Below are 23,996 nucleotides of genomic sequence, written 5' to 3'. Positions count from 1 at the left end.
CGTATTTAAAGGGAAAGAGAAGCCCTACGAAAAAAATCTCAAACCGGAGCTTGTCCAAGAAAAACAAAACTTGAGGCAGCCATGGGAGAGAAGAGGAGATCTACTTCGAAAAACCTAGCTAAGAACAAAAAGAGGAAAGGTCCTCATTTGCCTAACTCTATACTGAAGACTATCGCCAATGAGAAACGTCCTTTGAACTCTGACGAAGAAGACGATGAGATTGATTCCGACGATGCAAACGTCGATTTGTATGAGTACGAAGAAGGTGCCCCTGAGGAAGAGTCCAGGAAAAACAATCGCTACGACCGCGTCGTTAACTACGATTACGAGTTTCCTGAAGATTTTGAGGTTTCGTTCTTTCTCTTACGCCGCCACTGTATGAAATTGCAAGTTTTAAACTTTAGTGATAAGACAATTAGGGTTTAGGAGTTTGGTTTTTGGTCAATTTGGTATAAGGAATTTGCTATAACGTAACGCTATAAACCGTTGGTGAATTGAAATTGAGAGTTAAAAATGTTTCAATTGATCGATTTTGGTAATGGGAGTACTACTTACGACCTTAGTAATATGTATGTCATACTGAAAAATTGTCTATTTCTCGATATAGGATGAAAATGTGGAGTCAGATGATGATGATGAAGGTGGGAACAGCGACAATGAGGAAGGTGAAGGTGATGTTGTTAGACACACGCGGATGTTACAAGCTGTCACTGGAATGCCAAGTGCAGCCTTTGATGGTAAAGACTGAGACTTTCTTCTCATAGTTTCGCTTTTATCTTCTGTTCATTGTATTTTGTAAGCTCTGTATGTAATAATAACCTATGCTCTTCTTTTTTTTTTTTAATCAGGAGAGAGTAAGAGAAAACCTGTACTCTTCACTGAAGCGTATCCAGAGTCTGAGTTCAATCCTACCCGTGATGTTCTGGAGGGCAAAGGTCTCCTCACAATTGACGACTTTATGGCGCCTATTGAAGGAAAACCTGGGTTTAACGACCTACAGAAGAGGATCTCCCGGATGCAGAAAGATACTCAAGCTGTTGTTCATGCTCCTCTGCCAAAGCCAGAACGAGAAAGACTGGAACGGAAAGCTGTGAAAGGACTTGTTGACAAGGAGTTTAATAAGTGGGTGCATATGGTAAAGAGGAATAGGGAGGCACCAACTGTTTATTTCAACCAAAATGTCAGTTTGGGCTACTCTACAGTTGGCGCTATAGCATCAGAATTTCAACCCAGGACTGACTTTGAGAAGAAAATGGCTTCTGTACTCAATGATAACGAGCTTGGGGACGCTCACGATGAAGATGGTGCTAAGCTTCTTGAATTGAACGAGGCAAGTTCCTCTGATCTAGTTCTTTCCTGCACGCAGCTTATTTGACTTGCGAAATAATCTGGCATGTCGCGTCATTGAAGATCGTTTATCTGATGTAACTGTTTGGATTACACTTTTGATCTGGCAGGTGTCAGTGGAAGACCACATCAAGTACCGTGACCACATTGCCAAGATGAGGAGCCTGCTCTTCCGCCATGAGCTCAAAAGTAAACGTATCAAAAAGATTAAGTCTAAAACTTATCATCGCCTGAAAGGCAAAGACCTGAAGAAATCGGCAATGGGAGCACTAATGGACCCAGAAATGGCTAAAGAAGAGGCTATGAAGCAGGAGGCTAGACGAGTAGAGGTGACTCTAAAATTTCTTCTACCTGCACTAAATTTCTCTTCAAGACACTGTCAAGTAGTAACTAGTCTTGTTTGTGCTTATGCAGGAACGGATGACGTTGAAGCACAAAAACACAGGAAAATGGGCCAAACGCATGATAAGCCGTGGACTGAATGTGAGATACGATGGAACTCGGGCAGCTATATCTGAACAACTTCAGATTAATGCTACTTTGTCCAGAAAGATGAACTCCACGAACGATGGAAGTAGCAGTGATGAGAGCGACGATGAGGAAGAGTTGAATGATGGTTCAGATCAGGATACTCCTTCTAAATTGATAGCAAAGGCCAGGGAGAAGACACTGAAAACTGTAGAAGATGATGAAGTACCCAATTCTGGTCTTCTTTCATTACCTTTCATGGTAATTCTCGATTTGCTTTCTCAAAACATTTTAGATTATTTTACTCTGGTTTTTCGTCGTTCGTTAGACTCAGTCTAGTGTTTTTGGCTTTGATTAGGCTCGTGTTATGAAAAAGAAAAACGAGGAAGCTATTGAAGAAGCTAAACGTGCACTGGAGGAGTATGAAGAGTGGGAGAATTCTGGTGGAGAAGAAAATTCTAAAAAGACTGCTGATGTTAGTGGTAGAAGAGTATTTGGTGCCACCGCTAAGGTCGAAGCTCCAAAAGAGTCTAGAAAGGACTCGGACAATTTTTATGACAACAGTGATAGTGACAATGATATGGAAGGCATAGAAAATAATGACCTAAGGGCTGTTAGAGATACTGCTTCACCTGTTAGAAACACTGGAGCCATAACAGAGACTGAGGTACTATTGGTTTTCTTGTTCGTTTAGTCACAATGGTTCTCTCTTTCTCCCTTTCAAATTCCTGATTGTTTTGTTTTGTTTCGTTTGTAGAAGTTTGATGATGATGTCGAAAATCCAGCTTCGAAGACAACATTTGATGTTGCTTTATTTGCGTCAGGCTCTTGGAAGAAGGTTTGCTTTGACAATTTTCAAACCAGACTTTGTTTCCGTTTATGTTATCTTTGATTAACTTCTTTTTCTATGTTGTATAGATGAAAGGCTGCCAAAATGCAGAAACCAAAAAAAAAACAAAGAAGCATGTACCATATTCAAAGAGCCAAGATAAAAAGGTTTCATTCTTAAAACTAAACCAAACTTTCTGTTTTTATCCTTTTCTTCTCCTCACTTGGTGTTTATTTTTTCCATTCTTTAAAATTATTAAAGGAATCCAGAGATGAAGAAAGTGAAGATTCCGAGAGTGAAGCAGAGCAAATGGTTGATGGGATTTTGACATCAGCTTCAAAGGAAACCTATGAAATTCCTTCTCAAGCAGAGCTTATACAACGTGCTTTTGCTGGTGATGACGTAGTAGATGAATTCGAGAAGGAGAAGCAAGAGGTTCTGAATCAGGAAGTTCCTGAACCGGAGAAACCGGTTCTAGTTCCTGGTTGGGGACAATGGACCAATATCCAAAAGAAGAGAGGTTTACCTTCATGGATGGTTACGGAACATGAAGATGCAAAGAAAAAGAGAACGCTAGATCTCAAAACAAGGAAAGACGCTCGTCTCAGACATGTTATCATATCAGAAAAAGTAGATAAAAAGGTCAGTGTCTCGCTTGATATCCCAATTCTTCTGGTCGTAATAATCCCATCATGTGCTAACATTATCTGTTTTTTGACAGGCTGAGAAACTTCATACAACGACTCTACCTTTCCCATATACATCTAAGGAGGTTTTCGAACACAGCATGCGCATGCCTATAGGACCCGAGTTTAATCCTGCAACTATTGTTGGATCTCTAAACCGACCTGAGGTTCCGTTTCATTTCTTTGTTAAACTTACTATTTCTTTGTTAAACTCAATATGTTCCATTTATTTTGACCTTGTGGGGATAATTGTATGTAGGTTGTGAAGAAAGCTGGTGTGATAATTAAACCGCTCAAATTCGAGGAAGCTAATCCAAACGAGAAGGTAGATGATGAACACCCTCGAAGCAATCAGAAACAAAACCCCAAGAAGGGTGGTAAAACCGGTAAAGGTCAAAGAAAAGGCAAGTCCAAGCAAAAGACGAAAGCTTAGCTCCAATATTTTAGTATTCTCAAACTTGTTTACACACAAATTTTGATCCAAAAAGTTTTGCTTTGTAATTTGTCTTATTTATAAAAGAGACATTTTGTTTGCTTCATCAAAGCTCGTCGAATCCTTGTTCATCTCCGTCTTCTTCCACTCTTTGAAATTCTTGTCTCCATGTCTCCATCTGCAAGACTTTACAATTAGCTGAGATGATTAAGTAACAAGGGAGAGACCTCACGCGATATTATTATTACTTGATCATCTGAAAACTTGAGCTGTTGGGCGATAAATAGGACCGAGTCATGGTTTACTGGTGACTGTAAAACAAGGCCTAAACTCGCAGCAATCTCTTCATAGTTAACAATTTTCACCCGGAAACCATTGCTCATGAACAGTTTCTCCATCCACTTTGTCAAATCCGGCTGCACTCAACACCGCATAAGGAATCAAAACAGAAGATTGATACTTTAAGGTCGAAGTCTAAAGATGGTGAAGAAATGAAAGTGACCTGGAGTGTGATATTTGTAGGATATTCTCCTATTAGATAACATTCATTCATGGCCAAGCTACTAATGGCTGACAGAATAGCTTCAAAACCTGATTGTGACTCAAGAGGTAAACCCTGTTATGAATAGAATCAATCATGTCAACATATAACATTCATGTCAGCTGCATGGAAAAAGGGAGATTTGACGAAATAACACATATCACCTGCATTGCCCATAAACTCGGCCGATTCCCACTAAACCCTTTTGAGCGTAAGTGTTGCTCTATGTCCCCTGATTCCAGGGGTATATGAAAGAATAAGCAACTTTTAGGGATCCTAGCTCCCACACCTGAATCAATAAGAGGAAACAATATCAAACCATGAAATGAAGTATGATTAAAAGCTAACAACACATGTAATCTTGTAGTAACCAACCAAATATCTCTGAAAAACAAAATGGACGCTTTAAAGCAAAGGAAAGGCACAAACCTTGAAGCTTGTCAGATGCAACTTCAAAAACCTTTTCTGGTGATACATCAAAGATCATAGTCGAAGTTGGCCAATTAAGCCTATAAGGTCGAGTATCCATGCCATCTGTGAACAAGACAACCTGAAAAGATGTGATAAATAACGCTAAAGAGAGCTTGAAATTCAAACTCATGCTTGAGGATGACAAAAAGAAGTAAGTAAAGTAACCTGCTTTAGCCCGTCAATGCGTTTAGCTATATCTAACAACTTGTCATCGATGAACTTCGTTGCAAGACAGTAATGTTGTTGTTCATGGATGTCCAATTCCTTCTTTGTATAAGGAGGTAAGAAGCAAGCGGCATAAGGGTCGATGAAGAGAGGCTCTGCGTGTAGAAATTAGAAACCTTTTAGTCAAATTTCTTAAAGAAACTATTTGATCAAAGCTATGTGTTCGACGAAATGCCTAAGAGAAGGTCAAGACACAAACTTTGGCTCTTTGTGGGAGAATCTTATAGAAATTGAAAAATTGAACTCTATTAGTAGAAAAAGAGAGAGAGATGGCTCGCCTGTTCGATTGGTTTCGCGCAGACGAAGAGATGCTGAATCTAGAGCTGATTGAATCAAAGGGTCGTTCTCTTCTCTGCGCTCTGCTCTCACCGAACGAACGGCGGATGTCGGAGTCCGACAGCGACGGAGTGCGGTGGCCGGAAAGTGTAGAGGAGAAGGAACACATAGACTCTGCATCCGCCCGGAATAATGTCGCTGACCTTGGATGAAGAAGAAAGAAGCTAAACACCTCTGATTGATCCAGAGGGTTCAAGTAGATTATTTTGTCAGCGGGAAAAAACCCGAAAAATACGTCATCTAATTTTTTTTTTGGCCGTTTAATTCCTCTAGTTATTAAATTTCCCAAAAAATACATGGTTTAATTTCTGTTGTTTTTAAAAACCTTCATTTTATTAATAACGGTAGATCCATACTTACGATATAACGACTGTTAACTCTAATGACAAAAATGTTAACCAGTGTTAAAATATAACCACACGTGGTTAATTAGAGGGAACTAAAGATACTGATGCCCTCTTCTTCTTCCTCCAAATCGATTTTGAGTTTTAAAACCCTAGAACCCTAAACATTACAATTGAAATTAACAATGGTTTCATACCTCATCTATCAGTTGATTCTTGTAACGAACACACCAAACAATCAACCAGAACCGCAACTACTCAGACGACAACTATCATCGCAATCAAAGGAATTCGGGATTTGAAGTTTGAGAAGAAAAATCACTTTTAGGATTCTAGGGTTCTAAAACTCGAAATCGATTTGGGGGAAGAAGAAGAGGGTAACAGTGTTTTTTGTTCCCTCTAATTAACCACGTGAGGTTATAGTTTAATCCTGGTTAATATTTCCGTCATTAGAGTTAACAGTCGTTATGTCGTAAATATGGATCTACCGTTATTAATAAAATGAAGGTTTTTAAAAATAACGGAAATTAAACCATGTATTTTTTGGGAAATTTAATAACTAGAGAAATTAAACGGCCAAAAAAAATTAGATGGCGTATTTTTCGGATTTTTTCCCTTTTGTCAGCAAACCCTTTCATAAATGATAAAATTAGTGGTTAATATTTCTCGTTTTAATCGAACAATGTCATTTGAACCACCTTTATTTTACTTGGAATGCAACATACAGTTAAAACTAAAAAGTAAAGTGGTCTTTTACGTCCATAAAATTTCAATAATTTCACGTCAACTTAGGACATTGAAACATATTCAAATATCACCTCACACCGGAGAGTATAGAATCAGCAATGGAAGATACACCGATAAACGTTATTGTCGTAACATTGCATCTCCCTTTAGATAATGTAATAACACTTGTCTCATTGTTGGTCTAACTTGTGGATCGGAGTGAGAGCATAACAATCCTAGCTTCAAAACCATTTCAACCTCTCTTTGGTCATACTCGGACCCTAGTTATGGATCCTTCGCAGCCAAGATGTTTTCCTCTGTCCAAAACCCAAGTACCCAATCCACGAGCAAGAGCCTCTCACCATTCTCGTTCTGGTCAATAGGACGTCTACCGCATGCTACTTCTAGTAGGAGCACCCCGAACGCAAAAACATCGGTAGCTGTTGTGGCCCGCCCTGCCCTGATGTAATCAGGGGCTAGGTATATATCCCCATGTTCCAGCGACATGGGTGGTTTGAGGATCCAACCCGTGACCGCACAATCGAGCTAAACCAAAATCCCTGAGTCTCCCATTGTGCTCAGCGTCTAACAAAACATTGCTGGCTTTGACGTCGCCGTGAATCACCACTTGTTCCCACTCCTCGTGAAGGAAGAATAAGGCAGAGGCCACACCTTTAATGGCTTTAAACCTCTGTTTCCAGTCGATTGTCACCTCCGGACTATTGTACAAGTACTTTTCTAAGCTTCCATTGGGCATGTAATCGTACACCAGCTTAGTGCATAGAAGTAAATTTTACCACTTGTTCCCACGCCTCTGTTTCCAGTCGATTGTCACCAAGCCGTGGCCTTCTAAGTACCGGGCTCTTGGGTTTGATAGCAAAGACAAAGGTTGTGGAGAAGGATGAAGCACTGCCGTTGGGAGAATCTTTGAACCGGATTGGTTTGGCATAGAAGCCGTTGGGAGAATTCATTATCCCTCATAATTTCTTCGTATATATTTTTTTATATAATGAATTATGAATACAAAATTACTCAGTTATGTGGATAATTCTTTAAATTTTGAGATATGATTATTCGAAGTATTCAATTACGTGAATACTTCTTTAAATTTTGACTCTTTTTCCCTAAAATATACTGTTATATTAATTCAAGAAAAATTTGTTTGTTATATATGAGGTGCATCCGAAAATTTAACACTCGAAAAATTGGAAATGAAAGCTAACCGAAAATTTAACACTTCTGCAAATATAATACTGCAAAGTACAGAAGTGTTGGATCCGAAGTTTCCTGAATTGCCTTGAATTTTCAAACGTGAGAAGAAGTGATTAATTATGATGATTTGCTTGATGAACAATGTATACAAGCATATATGTTTGCAAACAATGAAAAACATTAACCACACATTTTTAAACTTCAGAAATTAAAAAATCCGACAGTGTTATTATCATAAGCATAAGCTACACGCTCTATTCAGAATATATATATATATCAACTAATTATATTTATTATTGTTCAAGTATATAAATATAAAATGAATGACTGCATCGGGCCTCTACAACTAAGACATGGCCATTATTAATCTTATTAATTACTATATGGATGAAAAAAAATAAAATAAAAAATCTACTATAAGTGTTAAAAATTGCATTGTCTTGCCATTATTGGTCTTAAGCAAATGTTTAATTTTTTAATAAAAGTAAAATTATAATTTTAATATTAGACTAATAAAATCTTTCAAATAATTATTAATTTCCAAAAAAAATTATTTTCTCTCTCTAATTAATTATATGGACGAAAATTACTAACTTTTTAAAATAAAAAAATATAAACCAATCAGAATTTCAAAAACTAAAATTTTATATCCAAATATACAATATATAAAATTTGTTGGAGAGATAAATTGGGTTTGAGTAGAAATGATATCGATAATGGCTACACTAATTAATGCCTCCACGAAGGTATTTCTGATTATTTATTTCTTTGTATACAAATTGATTTTCTTTATAGAAACTGATTCTTTTGAGTATATAAAAATTGATAGGCTATTCAAGTATGGGAAGTACTAGAAGTGCACAATAAGCATTCAATCATTTCTAGGTTTAGAATAGATCTTGCAACCAAGCTCATTGAGCAAGAAATGCTATATTCATTAATTGGTGAGGTCGGTAATACTCATTTCCACTTGTTTCATTGTACATATTCTTATTTCCTTGTTTGATGGGCTTATTTGTTTCTCACACTTGTATTCAAGTTTGCCCAAACATTCCTGCTAAGTTTGATGTGAAAAATATTATGGTTACCAAACTTATGAGAGGAGAATTCTCCGATTCTTGGGTAGTCCTTGACATTGTATTGAAATGTGATATTGTTGGTAGCATCAAACGAATTGAAAAGGCTAAGGTGAAACCCCTTAATTTATAAAGAAATATAGCTTTGTGATTATGTCTTTATTGTTTTTTTAATGTCTTCTTCAAGTTTGTGTATTCGGTGTGACTTTGATATCACTAAAGAGACCAAAGGAAAAGGAGCTGAGGACGTTTTTGAATCTTTTTGTTTCCTTTTACCACATGCTTTTAATGCATGAGTCTTCACCTTTTACACTTGCACTAACAAATTTCTCTTTGATTTGTAGCTAGGGAAAGATGTGGAAGCTAAAGTGAGGAGTTATATAAAGCTGTTGCAGAATCGGGACCAAAGTCATTGTGAGTGGCGGCTCCATTGGAGAACTGACTTTGCGTTTATGTGACAGCTACAGGTACGTGTAGATATACCATCTTTGTTGTAACAATGTTTATGTAACTGTCACTAAAACCCTCTCATAGAACCTGAAAAGTCCAATTTATTTTGTATGTATATATTTAAGTCCCAAGTCCTGTGGTTTCAGGGCTAAATGAACCCTAATTAAAATTTGACCCTAATTAATGTGCCTAGTCACAAGAAATTTCATAGAAACTCATAATAACATTACATTTCTTCGTTTCGTTTTCACGGATAATATAGCAATGAACAATAAAATCGAGTCATTTTCATTAATTCCACAATTTTTTGGTTTTTTATTTCTTTTATTTTTCTGTCGCTTAAATTTTTAGTCGATTAAGCTCATTCCATATAATCTTTTTGAAAGGACTACATAAAGTGGCTGATAAAATGTTAATTCGATGATAAACGATTATGGTATGTGTTTGACGAAATGCCTTGGAGAAAATTAAGATCGACAAGTCAGAAATTAATTCCGGCGGAAATCTTACAAAAATTGAAAAATTAACTGTTTGAGTAGAAGAGGAAATATTAGAGAGAAAAATTTAAAAATCGGTCGATTGTTTTCTCTCATCAGACGAGATAGACGCTGACTCTAGCTAATGCTGATTGAATCAAAGGTTAGTCATATTCAAGTATGATGTGTAGGACAAATTACTCATATTTAAAGTTAGCTGACATTGTAATGTAGTTTAATTAGTAGAAAGAAAAAAAAGAATTGCTTATGTGATTTAGGGATATTTAGATAGAGTAGATAAAAGCCACTTTGTACATCATTATACTTGATAAATGATAACCATACACTTTTATATTTCTCTTTTCATTCCACTTGCTACATCAACCACCTTGACTTTGAATGCAACATCACTAAGAATAAAAATGGTACGTCCATGGAGCTCAATTATTTCAGGTCAAGAGTACAACACTGATATATGTAAACATTAATGATAATTAATATCCAAAAATCACCTCCCGCTGGAGAGTACAGAATAAGCAACTGAAGATCCAGTGGTAAACATGCCTGACTCATTAGATCCGTGGTTGGTTCTCAACATGATCCCACTCCCACGTAAGTCTACCGGCGACAAATCTGGTAACGTTGAATCTCCCCTTAGATAATGTAGCACATGTCTCATAGTTGGTCTAGATTGTGGATCGGAGTGTGAGCACAACAAACCTAGCTTCAAAATCATTTCGACCTCGCTTTGGTTATACTCGGACCCTAGATTCTGATCCGTAGCATTCAAGATGTTCCCCTCCATCCAGAACCCAAAAACCCAATCCACGAGCACGACCCTCTCACCAGTTACGTGATCAATCTCGATAGGACGTCTACCACATGCCACTTCTAGTAGGAGCACCCCAAATGCAAAAACATCAGTACCGGTCGTAGCCCGTCCTGTCCTGATGTGATCGGGGGCTAAGTATCCCCACGTTCCAACAATGTGCGTTGTTTGAGGATCAGACCCGTGATCACACAACTGAGCTAAACCAAAATCCCCAAGTCTCCCATTGAGCTCCGCGTCTAATAAGACGTTGCTCGCTTTGACGTCGCGGTGAATCACCACTTGTTCCCATTCCTCATGGAGGTAGAATAAGGCAGAGGCCACACCGTTAATGACTTTAAACCTCTGTCTCCAATCGAGGATTACCTCTGGACTGTTGTACAAATACTTGTCTAAGCTTCCATTGGGCATGTAATCGTACACCAGTAGAAGCTCATCTCTCCGGCGGCAATAGCCCAAGAGAGGGACTAAGTTCCGGTGACTCATCTGTCCAATACTAACAATCTCAGCCACAAACTCTTTCAACCCTTGTCTGGATTCGTTGGAGACTCTTTTCACGGCGATATCCTTCTTTGTCTTGGGCATGAGACCTCTGTAAACCCTCCCAAACCCGCCTGATCCAAGAAGGTTCTTATCCTTGAACCCTTTGGTGGCATAGTACAACTCCTTGAACTTTAGCCGGTTCTTCTCGAACTCTGTTTCCCAATCTTCGAGCTCCTCAGCGAACTTTCTCCTCCTCCTCACAATGAAGCGCACGAGGAAGATAACAATCAAGAGGGAAATCAACAAGACGGAAATCAACGGCACCCAGTTCTTGTAGAATCTGTAGACTCTCGTTGGTTTTGAATTCCACACAGGCAACTTCGGAAGTTTCGATAAGGCCAATGGCTGAGCTTCCCCTTTCACCCGAAAACTCCACCCAAGAACTATATGTTCGGACACAATAGTACCAGTTGCTGACGAGAAACCTACGTACATATCTTGCAACAGAACCGAAGACAGATCTCTGACTATAGAAACAAGTGGTTTTCTAGGTTTATTCTCGTTGAAGGGAGCCATCGTTACATCGATTCGATGGCTACGACCATCGTAACCGATCCAAACCTGCATTCGCTTACTACTGATCAAAGTCAGATTAGTAAACTGATCTTTCTCGTCCCAGTACCCAGCCGGCGAACTTTTCGCCGAGTTTAAGCTATTGATATCGATGCCAACATGGTTATTGTTCGTATCATTGAACACCATATTCCTAATCGTGTCAAACTCGACAGCGAATACATGGTTACTATCGTTACCGTCGTTTGTGGCATTGAAGAGACCGAGGTATTGGCCGAAGGTGGCCAACGGGAGGCTTGGGCTAGGAGCAACGACAAAGGCCATACCGTGGGTGCCAACAAGTGGGGTCTGAGGGTGAATAGCCAATACAAAAGTAGTGGAGAAAGACGAGACGGTGCCGTTTGGAGAATCTTTAAACCGGATTGGTTTGGTATAGAAGGCGTGACCGACGCTTTGCATGGTTGTGTTGGTTAGCATCAAGAGACCGTTGGGTGTGAATGTGGTAATTCCTTGGATGGATATGTCAGTCGGTGGAGGACGGAAGCCATTGTAAGTGAAGTGGATAATTTGGGAAGAGGACTTTAGGGATTGACAAAAGAAGCTTAAGCAGAAGATGGTGAAGAGCTTGATAATGAAGAACATGTTGAAGAGTTTTTTTTTTGGCTTTGGTTTAGGTATTTGAGTTTGTAGGAGACTATGCCAGTTTATATAGTGTACTCAAAGAGTGTGGAAAAGTCGTCTTTGTTTATTGGTCAAGGGAAAAGTCGCTTCGGCTTAACCTATATTAGAGGTCATGGTAGAGACTCACGAAGACGAGTGAACAAAAGAAGGTTAAGAAGAAGATGGTGAAGAGCTTAATGAAGAACATGGCCGTGAAGAGTTTTTATTTTTGTTGGCTTTGGTTTACATATTTGAGTTTGTAAATTAAGAAACTATGAGACAATTTATGGTGTACTCAATGTGGAAAAGTCGTTTTTGTTTAACGGTCAAGGGAAAAGTCGTTTCGGCTTAACCTATCTTAGAGGTCATGGTAGAGACTCATGAAGAAGGTGACGGGCAATAAATGATTTCATTTGTAATGTTGTGGTACAACGTGTGTTTGTCTCCGGTGTTAGTTGCTGAAATGTATCACCGAACTAGCAACACAAACTACTAGATATTGTTTGAAATTTTGTTTCTATCTATACTAGTATTTTTACAGCAGTTTTTGCTCAAAAATCGGTTTTTAAAATTTTTTTACATTTAATGATTATATTCATATCCAAACAAGTTTAGTTAATTCTCTCTACCATCTTTATAACCAAACAGAATTAAAATATTTTAAATATCCATATATATAATATTCTATAATTAATATAGATATTCAGAAGATTTATTCCATATTAAAAAAAAATTATTGTCCTATCATCTTTTTTTGATTTTAAAATTTAAATGTAGTGAATCATCATATAATACATAAGTTGATAAAAATGTATATTTTTCTTGCATATATTGTGATTTGAATATTTTTAAACTAATATATATTAATCAATTAATATAAAAGTGTCTGTTCAACATACATATATCGTAAATTTACCGTATATAGTAAATTATAGAATTTTAAAAAGTTTATTATTATAACTGATATATCTAAACTTAATAAAAAGTTTAAAATTATGAATATTTAAACATATTAAATTTTCAAAATAACACAAACGAGTTATATTACATGACAGATTATATGATATTACATGATTAAATTGATAATATTAAAAAATAAAATATCATTAATATGATATTTTAATAAAGGTTAAATCCTTATTTTACTATTTTAACAACATCAATATAAAATATGTCGAATCAAACTGATTTAATTAATTGTATTAAAAAGAATTGTTGTGCGGGTATACCACGAATTATATACTAAATCACTATAATTAACAAAAGAGTATATTAGCAAAATTAGTTTTGAAATAATACATTTAAAAAATAAAAAAATAAACTTATCCTGCGGTATACCGGTTCATAATCTAGTTGAATTATATGATATAAGTGAACTTAAGTTTGCATGTTTTTTGTTGACAAAGAAACAAAAAACATCAAGAGACTGTTGTATGTGAAGGTGGCAATTCCTTGGATGAATATATTATTATTCTTATAAGAATACTCGGAAGCGAATCCATTGTAAGTGAAGTCGAGAGTTCGGGAAGAGGACTTTTGGGATTGAGTTAGTAGGCTGAAGAAGAAAATGTTGAAGAGCTTGATGAACATGGCTCAGAGCTTGTTTCATATTTTGTTAACATTCAATGTATAGAAGAAGATTAGTCTTGCAAACTTATTGTTATTTGTGTTTCTACTTATGTGTTATTGCATCAACGTCACAATTATCAACCTAATTTGGAAATTTTTGCAGAAAAAAAGGATGTGATTGCATCACTTTTCGCCTGAACAGATTTAGTTAAAATAAGGACATGAATGTGATAACCACGTACGTACTCGACCGGTCCGGTATCATTAACGATCGATATTGAATAGGTGGCAGTAATTAACTGGCTGACTGTAAATATTAAAGTAAATTAAGCCACAAATGTCGACTGTAATTCTCAAATCGTGATATTTAATTAACAAATACATTAATTGCTTAACATATCAATTCGTGCTCTACGTATTAGGTATAATCTTATTCAAATCTTTGTATACTTGTATACGACTTTATTAGTGAAACTACTAGTAGTCGAGTCGTCGAGAAGACATGATAATATGTACATATTAAGTCATTCAGACTGCTACGTGGAGTAATAATTATATACCGATAGGTGCAATGATTAGAGATTACCTCCATTTGTATCGTGGTCAGACGCCGGCATGCAACACAGTAGTCTTGAACAGAAGATGGGTCGTACCAAAATATAAACGAAGATGCCAAAGCCAACAATATGATACAATAAATTATAAATCAAGTTTGTTATGAGAGGAAATATAATGAATTATGAATACAACATTACTCAGTTATGTGGATAATTCTTTAAAATTTGAGATATGATTATTCGAAGTATTTAATTACGTGAATAATTCTTTAAATTTTGACTTTTTCCCTAAAATATACTGTTATCTTAATTCAAGAAAATATTGTTTGTTATATATGAGGTGCATCTGAAAATTTAACAATCGAAAAAGCTAACCGAAAATTTAACACTTACTGCAAATATAATACTGCAAAGTGCAAAGTATAGAAGTGTTGGATCCGAAGTTTCCTGAATTGCCTTGAATTTTCAAACGTGAGAAGAAGTGATTAATTATGATGATTTGCTTGATGAACAATGTATACAAGCATATATGTTTGCAAACAATGAAAAACATTAACCACACATTTTTAAACTTCATAAATTAAAAAATCCGACAGTGTTATTATCATAAGCATAAGCTACACACTCTATTCAGAATATATATATATATATATCAACTAATTATATTATTATTGTTCAAGTATATCAATATAAAAAGAATGAATGCATACGGGCCTCTAGTCTACAACTAAGACATGACCATTATTAATCTTATTAATTACTATATGGATGAAAAGAAAAAAAATCTACTATAAGTGTTAAAATTGCATTGTCTTGCCATTATTGGTCTTAAGCAAATGTTTAATTTTTTTAATAAAATTAAATTTTAATTTTAATATTAGACTAATAAAATCTTTTAAATAATTATTAGTTTCCAATAAAATATTATTTTTTCTCTCTAATTAATTATATGGACGAAAATTACTAACTTTTTTTTACAAAATATAAACCAATCAGAATTTCAAAAACTAAAATTTTATATCCAAATAGATAATATATAAAAATTGTTGGAGAGAGAAATTGGGTTTGAGTAGAAATGATATCGCTAATGGCTACACTAATGTCTCCGCTAAGGTATTTCTAACTTTTTTTACTTTGTATATAAATTGATTTTCATTATAGAAATTGATTCTTTTGAATATATAAAAATTGATATGTTCAAGTATGGGAAGCACTAGATGTGCACAACAAGCACTCAATCATTTCTAGGTTTAGAATAGATCTTGCAACCAAGCTCATTGAGCAAGAAATGCTATATTCATTACATGGTTCAGGATCTTGTCTGTCTCGCTCCTTGTTTGTAAAATGTTGACATTTTGCTCTTCTTCTCAGGCCATGTGCCGAGATTCTTGACTTGCAGCTATCGAAATAGAACTAGGGGACAAACTGAAGAAATTTGCTATTGCAGGAACTAGGTCTACTTTCAAGTTCTTTTTATGATATAAATCTTTCCTTCTAAGCTACTAGCTTTTTATACAAAATTTGGTTTTTGATTTTGCTTTTTCAGCTTAGAAAAGCATGCAATACTGAAGTATGCTGAGAGTTTGGCAATATTGTCATACACAAAAGTAACTAAGTAAGTCACACTCCTTTACCTATTTGATTGTTGTACTGATTTAGTAATGTTTCTATTTAAGAAATTTTTTTTTTAAGAAAAACGGAAATTATACATATTAAGCTTTGGGATTTTATTATTTTGTATTAAATCACGTTTTGATTTTGAACAATTTTGTGGTCTAAAAACTCTCATCTTTTATCTTTTTTTTTTGGTTTTAATATGGACCACACTCGTACTATCAAGTATCTTATTCTGAGAAAAAAAGAACGGTTCACCCTCGTCACGACGGCATTCTATTTGCACAAGGACAGTCATAACTAAGTCAAAGAGGCCAATTAAGTCTTTCATTAATTCCATCAATTTCAAATAATAATGGTGTCATACTCTGTTTTCATATAGGCCGCAAATGATGATTAACAAATTGAACCAGCTGAATAGGTTGAATAATGATGGGCTGAATAAAAATGAACTAAACCATCAAAATGAGTTGAAGAAACTGCAGAGAAATAAATTAGTATGTCAAATGGTGACCATTAAGTTGAATAGCTGAATACAAAAATATAATATTAATAATCTATCGATAATAGTATATTAAATTATATATTATTAATTCTTATTTGAAAATATATTATTAAATTATATAAGAAATAAAAAATAAAAAAAAACTAATATATTATTAATTCTTATTTGGAAATAATTTTTTTATTACAAAATATTATAATAAATATTATAAAAAATGTTTTATGGATATAAAAAAGTTTGATCTTCTAAACGACAAAATAAACAATTTACACAAACGAAAAGAATAGTGATACAAGTTATTGAAACTAATAAACTTCAAAATACGTAGATGAAATATAACTTTCACTCATGGCTACAATTGTTTATGAAAAAAAAGGTGTTTAGCTCATAATTATTTTTTTCTGAAGATAAATTGTGATGAGCTATGTACGTATATATAGGATCTTATTTTAGTTTTGATTTTAATTAATAAAAATATGAATTATCCGAAAAAGTTTAAATTTGAGCTGATTTTGCGTATTAGAAAATATTTTATTTGTAACAAATAATGCTAATTTAAATTATTTAGTTTAATATAGAACATTAAATAATGTGAAAAAATTGCAAACAAAAAAATATTATTAGTTAGTGCTCGTTTGTTACATATTTAAAAAAAAATATACATATATATAATAATTTAAAACAATAAATATAATTTAAAAAACAAAATTTTAAACTCACAATCTTTGACTTTCCTAAATTATCGAAATAGCAATCTAGATTTTGACGATTTTATTGTTAAATGATATTTTTTTAAAAGCCAAAAATATTACCTTAAATATGTAAATTTAATATATCTATTCATCTCCTATTTTCTGGTTAAACAATTTTCAGCTAAAAAGTGATATTTTCTGGCCACTTTTAAGATGAAATCTTTATTTTTTTTTGTCCTCATATGAGATCTCTATTTTTAATTCCAAAATGGAATAGAATTGGAGTAAACCTCAACTCCAAAACGGATTCTTTTTTTTTTGTGATCAAAACAGAGCTTACTTTCATTCAAACAAACAAAGTAGCAAAGTTACAAGGGTTTAGAGATATCCAAAGTAAAGCTTGATAACAAATAGAAGCAACAAAGGTAAAGATAGATAGATCGACAATCATAAACCAGAGATATTGGAGGCTTGAGCAAAGGAGCACCAAACCGCAAACTAACTTAAGATGATCTGACGCCACATTCGCGGAAGCAGCGGTAATGTGGTAAATGGTCCTTATCAAGATGACATTGGGAATTTGTGAAGGTTTCCATAGCCGAGAGACACGATGGCTTGATCTGCTCAATGGCAAGGAGAGTGATTGGGGGATTAGGTTTGGGAATGGCATGCTTGAAGAGAGTGATTGGGGGATTAGGTTTGGGAATGGCATGCTTGAAGAGGATTCGGTAACCACACTCCTTGGAGCAATGGTCATAATGCCGAAACTCTCAAGACTTTGGCAAAGGAGAGCAACCTTCCGGACTTTGGTAAATTGTAAATGACAAAGTTCATGGCACATGGAAGGTAAGGAGAGAAGAGTGGGAACGTTTTGGTAACCTCTTCTCCTTGGAGAGAAGATCATAATGCCGATGTTCCTAGAGCTTCTGGTTTCAGAACATATATAGCAGCTTAGCACTTGTTGTAGATCAGAGAACAGCTGAAACAAAGAGGGTAGATTCAAGAGGTACCGGTAACCATGGCTCCATAAGGCCAAGATCATAATGCCGAACCTACTAAAAAACATGAAGTAATAGGTAGGGAACCTAACTAAATCTACGGGCAAGGTTCTCAAAAGCTCTTTGCAACAACACAGCATCCATGTTCGATTATGTTCCAGTTGCAGTCTTCGGACAACTGACTTCATGAATCGAACCAAGATTAAGCTACGGGAAGACAAAGAAGGATTTGGAATAAACCTGGAATCATGAGGTGCAAAGGTAGGGTCTCGGGGTCTTGTCGAGATCTTGTAAGGCTCCGGCGTCAAAACAGAGCTCCTGTCCAACTGCGACCAAGCAACACACTTGGTGAGGGGATCTAGATCCGAGGAGCAGAGAGATGATGAGGTTGACTTCAAGGGGGCGTGACAAAGACAGACGACAAGATGACAAGGGCTTTGTGAAGTCTTAGATCTGACTTTGAGAGGCTGGAAGCTCGTGAGAATTACCTCGCATCGAGCAACCACCGGAAGAGACGAAGAGAGGGTGAAGGATTGAAGCTGAAGCATGTCCGGAGTCGCGGAGAAGAGGCTCGATGCAACTCCGGTGCGTTTACCATAGAACCAGACATAGAGCAGGCTTAGAAGAAAGAGGAGAACACAGGAACAACGGATCGATGTCCCAGCGACGCCGATTGGAATCGACGCCGCCGAAGGAAACAGCCTTGGAGAATGTGCCAGAGAGGAGCGGCTAGGGTAAACTAACGAATCTCCAAAACGGATTCTATTTCAAAGAAAAATATTAATTAGAGATGCTACAAATACATAGAAGCCAAATATATTACCCAACCAACATGACAATAAAAATGTAAGCTTGAAATAAAGCGTAAGCAACAAAAACCTATTAGTTGTGTGACTTACGGCAAAACGATATACAAAACATACAAACGAGATACATCGTTTTGCTGCATCATAAGTATCCGCAACAGAAGAAGACAAATGACTATAGACAAAATTTGGTGTTTTCGTTGATTGTTGTAACATGTAGTCATCACTACGTTTCGGAAACAGAAACTCGTGGAAACTCGGAAACAACGCACAAAAACACGATTTGTAGAAATTTTTGTTTGGAAACACGATGTAAACTACATTTCCGTTTTGGAAACACGACGAAAACTTCTTTTTTAATTTGAAACTTAATAAATAAATATTTTTAAAATATAAAACTTCATTATAGATATAAATATATAATATTATTAGTGTTTTAATTCAACTATTTAATATTTATATTTGAAGTTTTATTTATTGAAACTTTTTGATATGGTTTTTATGTTTGGTGTTTTATTATATATATATATATAAATATATAAATATATATATATATACATGTATATGTATATGTATATACGTTTCCAAAACGTTTCCATTTCCTAATTTTTGAAAAAAACCGTTTTCCGTTTCCAAAACGTTTCGTTTCCGCATATCCGTTTCCGTTTCCATGCAACCTAGATCATCACATATATGAACCTGTTCCATGCCTACATAACCTCTAATGTAAATAATCAGATATTACGGATAGGTATCTTCTTCTTTAGTTCTAAAGTCATTTTTCAATGTTCAAAAACATTCAATCAAAGATGCATATATTGTAAATTAGTTATCTTTTGTTGAATAAATTTTACATTTCATCAAAAAAAAAAAAATCAGATACAGAAATAAATCGATACAACTATAAACACATTGTGGTTTTGGTAACATTTTCAGCAGATCGTTGAATCTTTGAGATTTGCTGATGATCACAAAATGGTACAGTTCTTTTGGAAAATTTACTTGAGGAGCACTCTAAATTTTCAGGAGTCAAAATAACATATAAAAACCTGGAAAGTTTCTCCAACAAGACCTCTTGTCTCGGATGAGCTGATCGCATTTCAACCAGACCGGAAAAGCTTCCAAATGAACCAGACGTCAGGCTTGGATTTTGATTTGAATAGTAATGTCATTGATTGATTGAATCAACGACAAAACTGGCTCCCCCCATTAACCGACTTCGATTGCATAGTAATGGGTTTGTTGTGCTCATCTCATGGAATCAACAGTTTTGTAGTCATGTTGTCTTCTTCTCCGGCACCTGAATTGAGGTTTACAATCTGAGAATTTCGTATCACCAGACATCCCCATTGTTGAATCTGTATCTGCTTCAAATCCAAAACAAGCATCAATCACCAAACAAGTAAAAAAAACCAAGAAGAAGAATACATATATACATGTCAGACAAATTAAAGAACTAACAATGCTAAAACCCAATTCCACAATGTATAACCAACTCATACTAGACTGATGTTTCACCATTCCTATTTGCCAACTCGGACTAGACTGATGTTTTGGTTTTGCTACATTAGGCAAGACCATAATAGACAAGCAGGTCAAAATCAGAGTCGTTGATCAGAACAAGTGGCAAATAACACCAAAAAGTTTCCATTTTTAATCTTAAAAAAAATCAAAATATGAATCTTCAAACTCAAGTGGCAAACCAAGAATCTCACAATTGCTATAAAAAAGACTCGAAACTGTACCTCCCCAAAACAATGGCTTAACATCTTCTTCTTCATCATCGAACTCATCACCATAACCAAACTCAGCATCACCCCTGTAACCAGGTTCACTCCCATAACCAGATTCATTCCCCATCGGATCAATCCCAACAGCGAACCCGAACCCTCCAGAAGCTTCCTTCTCACCACCGGAATCACGGCGCTCTCTCCGTGAATGCCTCGCCGCCTCACTCACATCAGAACCCCAATTCGCTTCACCAAAAAGCTCACCACTCGAATCCGTACCGACGGCGAAAGGCAAATCCGAGCAAGTCCCATGAGCTCCAATGGAGCAACACCTCCGAGTCCCACTCCAATCACTGCTCCGACCAGACACCGATCTCGAGTTACGCCGCCGTCGTTTCCTCGCTACTAACCGGAAACTTCCTTTACTGCTGTAATTGGAAGCAGATAGCGTCTCGTCGGCGAGTGAGAGACGGCTGAAAGCATCGATGGAGAAAGAAGTGGATCGATCGGAGAAGCAAGGGCGTTTGGGAGTGAAGTGATGAAACGCATTGGTCTGCTGCTGCTGCTGCGGTGGGTCTAGGGTTTTGGAGCGGTGAAATGGTCGCCATGAGAGGAGCTGTGAAGTGCAAGACTCAATTGAGCTTCGTGATGACTCTAGATGTGGTTTCTGAGACATTTTTGTTAATAAAGGTTACAACTTTACAGATCACAGAAAGTGAAATACAAAAAAATCAGAGAAACCCTTTGAGCAAATCTGAATTTGGGAATGGATCTGTTGTCAGTTGTTGGAGAATTCGAAGAGTGGATTTTAGAGTTGTTGTCAGTTGTTTTTTTTGTTTGGGTTTAAGAGCTTTTGATTTGCTTTTGTAATTGAGCAAACACAACTCATTGGAAGTCAGATTACTATTTTTATGTTTTTTTTTTGCTCGACGGCTTAGTTACTGTTAGAGAGAGAGAGTTCCATGGTAATTAGTAAATACTCGTCAGATTTTCTAATAATCTAGTAAAAAAAAAATATAAGATTTATAATTGTAAAACTATTTTACAAATTACAAAACAAAACATATCAAAAATTTAATTAATTATTTTATTTATTTATTTGGTCAACAAAAAAAATCATTTCTATAATGGAGAAGTTGACTCCTTTTATGATGAAGATGAACCATGGATGGAATTGCAATAAACCATTTCCATTAAATCTGTATTAAAATAATGAATAAGAAATTACAAATCAATCATGTAATTACATTTTCCTTTTTTTTTAAGAAAAGAAAAACAAATGTCTTTATTTTTTTTGGTTTATTCCAGAAAGATTTGTTACCAAACGGGTCAACTGAATACGGACGGTCTTAGAGGAGGTATTCAACTTGATGTTTTAAAGATTTGTTAAGATTTTAATATTTTAGAATTTTGAAATATTTAGGAGATTTTTAGGAGATTTGATTGTGTTTTAAAGTTTTTCTATTTTCTTAAAAAAAGAAAATCAAATGTAATTCTATGAAATGCTACGAGATTTTATAGTAAACTTTGTGTGATTTTAAAATATTTTATAACAAAAAAAAATCTATAGCAAAACATTTTATTAATTAATCGCTTAACTGAAAAACAGAGTAATTAAACGTGAGAGTTACTGATGCTGTAGCCAAGAACTAATTGCTGTAACAGATGATATTGATTCTGTAGCCAAGAACTAATAGTTAAACGTGAGAGTTACTGATACCGACTCCATTTTATTAATTAATTGCTGTAGCCAAGAACTGTCTATGATACTGATGCTGCACGGCCATTGTTTTTCTTGTTGCGGATACTTTTTCGTTCATCATGGCTTCCATCTTAATCACTAAATTCCAAATTCCAAAGCTAAACGTGAGAGAACAAAACAAAGATTGTCTATCTAGACCAAAACAAAAACTGAGTAAGGAGAGAGAGAAGCAAACATGAGAGAACAAAAACAGAGTAAGGAGAGAGAGAAGCAAACGTGAGAGAACAAAAACAGAGTACGGAGAGAGAAGCTAACGTAGCGGAAGGATAGTAGTTGCAAATTCGATTGTTTAGTCTGCGAATACCCAAACAATAAGCGATCTTGAAGTTGTTGAGAACAAGAGAGATTAGAGTTGTAAAGCTCTGTTTAAGAATAATTCATAAAAGTTGTTCTTCCTACAAGGTCTCATTCTCTTATAGAGAATAACCAAAACCTATTCTTTCAATGAATTGTAAAGTTTATATTATTCTAAGAATCTATAACTGAAAATAAAGGAAGATTGCCAATTGCAATCTTAAAAGAAATAGAAAACCAGAGAGGCAAAAGAAAAGGAAACTAAAGAACACCGCCTCAGCACCCTGCATCAGAAGCAAACGTGAGAGGAGAGAGAGAGGCAAACATGAGAGAGTGAGAAGCAAATATGAATGTGAGAAAAAAATAGAAACAAAGAGAAGCAAACTTGAATGTGACAAAAACCAAAACAGAGGAATCAAACTGTCGTGAATGAAAACAATCTAAAAAGTATAGTACTGCATCATGACCCCATATTCATAGCATCATTCCACATGCTTGCAACTATATTTGCTCTCCATGTATTAGCAAGCACTCTTTGTTGTTCTTGAGTACCATGAACCTGTTCTTCCTCATTATTCTCCTCATCATTTCTTTGATCAACATTAGTTTCTTCGAGAACATCTTCTTCTGGAGGAAACAAATCGGAACGACAGTCTTTACGGAGATAATTATGCAAACCAACACAAGAAATTACTAATTCTACTTGCGTCTTATATGGAAAGGGTGGTGCATATTTGAAGATGTGAAATCTTGACTTGAAGATGCCAAAAATCCTCTCTATCACATTTCGCAAGCTAGAATGACGATTGTTGAACAACTCATTTGGATTTACAAGATCTTTCCCTTGTCCTCTAAAGTCTTGGAGATGATAGCGAGTACTTTGAAATGGAGCTAAAAAGCTGCATCGATTGGCAAATCCACAATCAACTAGGTAAACCTTTCATGGAGTTTAAAACGCATAAAAATATTGGTGAGATAAATTTCACGTAAAGAACATAATAATTTAGTTTTATACAAAGATCAGTGAGATGTACCTTCAGGAACTATTAATTTGTTTGTGTTTCTTGTTAAAGCATCCTATAATACCTTTGCATCGTGAGATGAACCTTCCCACCCGCTAAGAACATATGTAAATTCTAAATCAAAATTACATGCAACTAACACATTTTGCGATAAGTGTCCTTTTCGATTGCGATAGCTAGCCGTGTCTTGTCCTGGCATCATTGCAAGGATATGAGTTCCATCAATAGCTCCCACACAATCCTAATAATAATAGAAACAAAATATAGTTATTTGAAATACTT

At 35.5% G+C, this 23,996-nt stretch overlaps 4 protein-coding genes and 1 pseudogene across 7 annotated transcripts; 1 reads left to right on the top strand and 4 right to left on the bottom strand.

Moving 5' to 3' along the window:
- The first annotated feature begins 1 nt into the window (after nt 1).
- On the top strand, nt 2-3,869 carry LOC104707858 (uncharacterized protein C57A7.06). Of its 2 annotated transcripts, none has more exons than XM_010424295.3 (11): nt 2-348; nt 608-737; nt 849-1,330; nt 1,458-1,676; nt 1,762-2,076; nt 2,174-2,482; nt 2,573-2,653; nt 2,734-2,811; nt 2,906-3,286; nt 3,366-3,497; nt 3,590-3,869. In XM_010424295.3, exons 1-11 carry the CDS (start codon nt 82-84, stop codon nt 3,761-3,763), a joined length of 2,568 nt encoding a protein of 855 aa, XP_010422597.2. In that variant the 5' UTR covers nt 2-81; the 3' UTR covers nt 3,764-3,869. The 2 variants fall into 2 exon arrangements, with proteins under 2 accessions (XP_010422597.2, XP_010422598.2); XM_010424296.3 differs by having other exon boundaries at nt 32-348; nt 2,576-2,653.
- LOC104707860 (O-methyltransferase 1, chloroplastic-like) lies at nt 3,740-5,569 on the bottom strand. 2 transcript variants are annotated; one of them, XM_087461683.1, is made up of 7 exons: nt 5,279-5,569; nt 4,941-5,095; nt 4,734-4,854; nt 4,469-4,593; nt 4,266-4,379; nt 4,012-4,179; nt 3,740-3,941 (listed from the first exon to the last, which is right to left on the bottom strand). In XM_087461683.1, the coding sequence occupies exons 1-7, from the start codon at nt 5,454-5,456 to the stop codon at nt 3,870-3,872; spliced, it is 933 nt and encodes a 310-aa protein (XP_087317809.1). In that variant the 5' UTR covers nt 5,457-5,569; the 3' UTR covers nt 3,740-3,869. The 2 variants fall into 2 exon arrangements, with proteins under 2 accessions (XP_087317809.1, XP_087317811.1); XM_087461685.1 differs by having other exon boundaries at nt 4,734-4,838; nt 5,279-5,506.
- A 4,345-nt stretch (nt 5,570-9,914) lies between these two features.
- On the bottom strand, nt 9,915-12,717 carry LOC104737531 (L-type lectin-domain containing receptor kinase IV.4 pseudogene; annotated as a pseudogene). The gene has a single exon (XR_015563853.1). The product of XR_015563853.1 is annotated as an L-type lectin-domain containing receptor kinase IV.4 pseudogene (transcript).
- A 4,606-nt stretch (nt 12,718-17,323) lies between these two features.
- Nucleotides 17,324-19,008, bottom strand: LOC104707856 (uncharacterized). Its single transcript, XM_010424293.3, has 3 exons — nt 18,980-19,008; nt 18,341-18,862; nt 17,324-18,028 (listed from the first exon to the last, which is right to left on the bottom strand). The coding sequence occupies exons 2-3, from the start codon at nt 18,646-18,648 to the stop codon at nt 17,449-17,451; spliced, it is 888 nt and encodes a 295-aa protein (XP_010422595.2). The 5' UTR covers nt 18,649-18,862; nt 18,980-19,008; the 3' UTR covers nt 17,324-17,448.
- Nucleotides 19,009-19,704: 696 nt separating this feature from the next.
- Nucleotides 19,705-21,553, bottom strand: LOC104707855 (LYR motif protein). Its single transcript, XM_010424290.3, has 2 exons — nt 20,652-21,553; nt 19,705-20,270 (listed from the first exon to the last, which is right to left on the bottom strand). The coding sequence occupies exons 1-2, from the start codon at nt 21,310-21,312 to the stop codon at nt 20,155-20,157; spliced, it is 777 nt and encodes a 258-aa protein (XP_010422592.2). The 5' UTR covers nt 21,313-21,553; the 3' UTR covers nt 19,705-20,154.
- Between the last annotated feature and the right edge of the window lie 2,443 nt (nt 21,554-23,996).

The sequence above is a fragment of the Camelina sativa genome, chromosome 8 (genome assembly GCF_030686135.1).
Source record: "Camelina sativa cultivar CO46 ecotype springtype chromosome 8, ASM3068613v1".
NCBI lineage: Eukaryota > Viridiplantae > Streptophyta > Magnoliopsida > Brassicales > Brassicaceae > Camelina > Camelina sativa.
The sequence above is the reverse complement of the archived record's forward strand: the minus strand, read 5'-3'. Positions and strand labels throughout refer to the sequence as shown.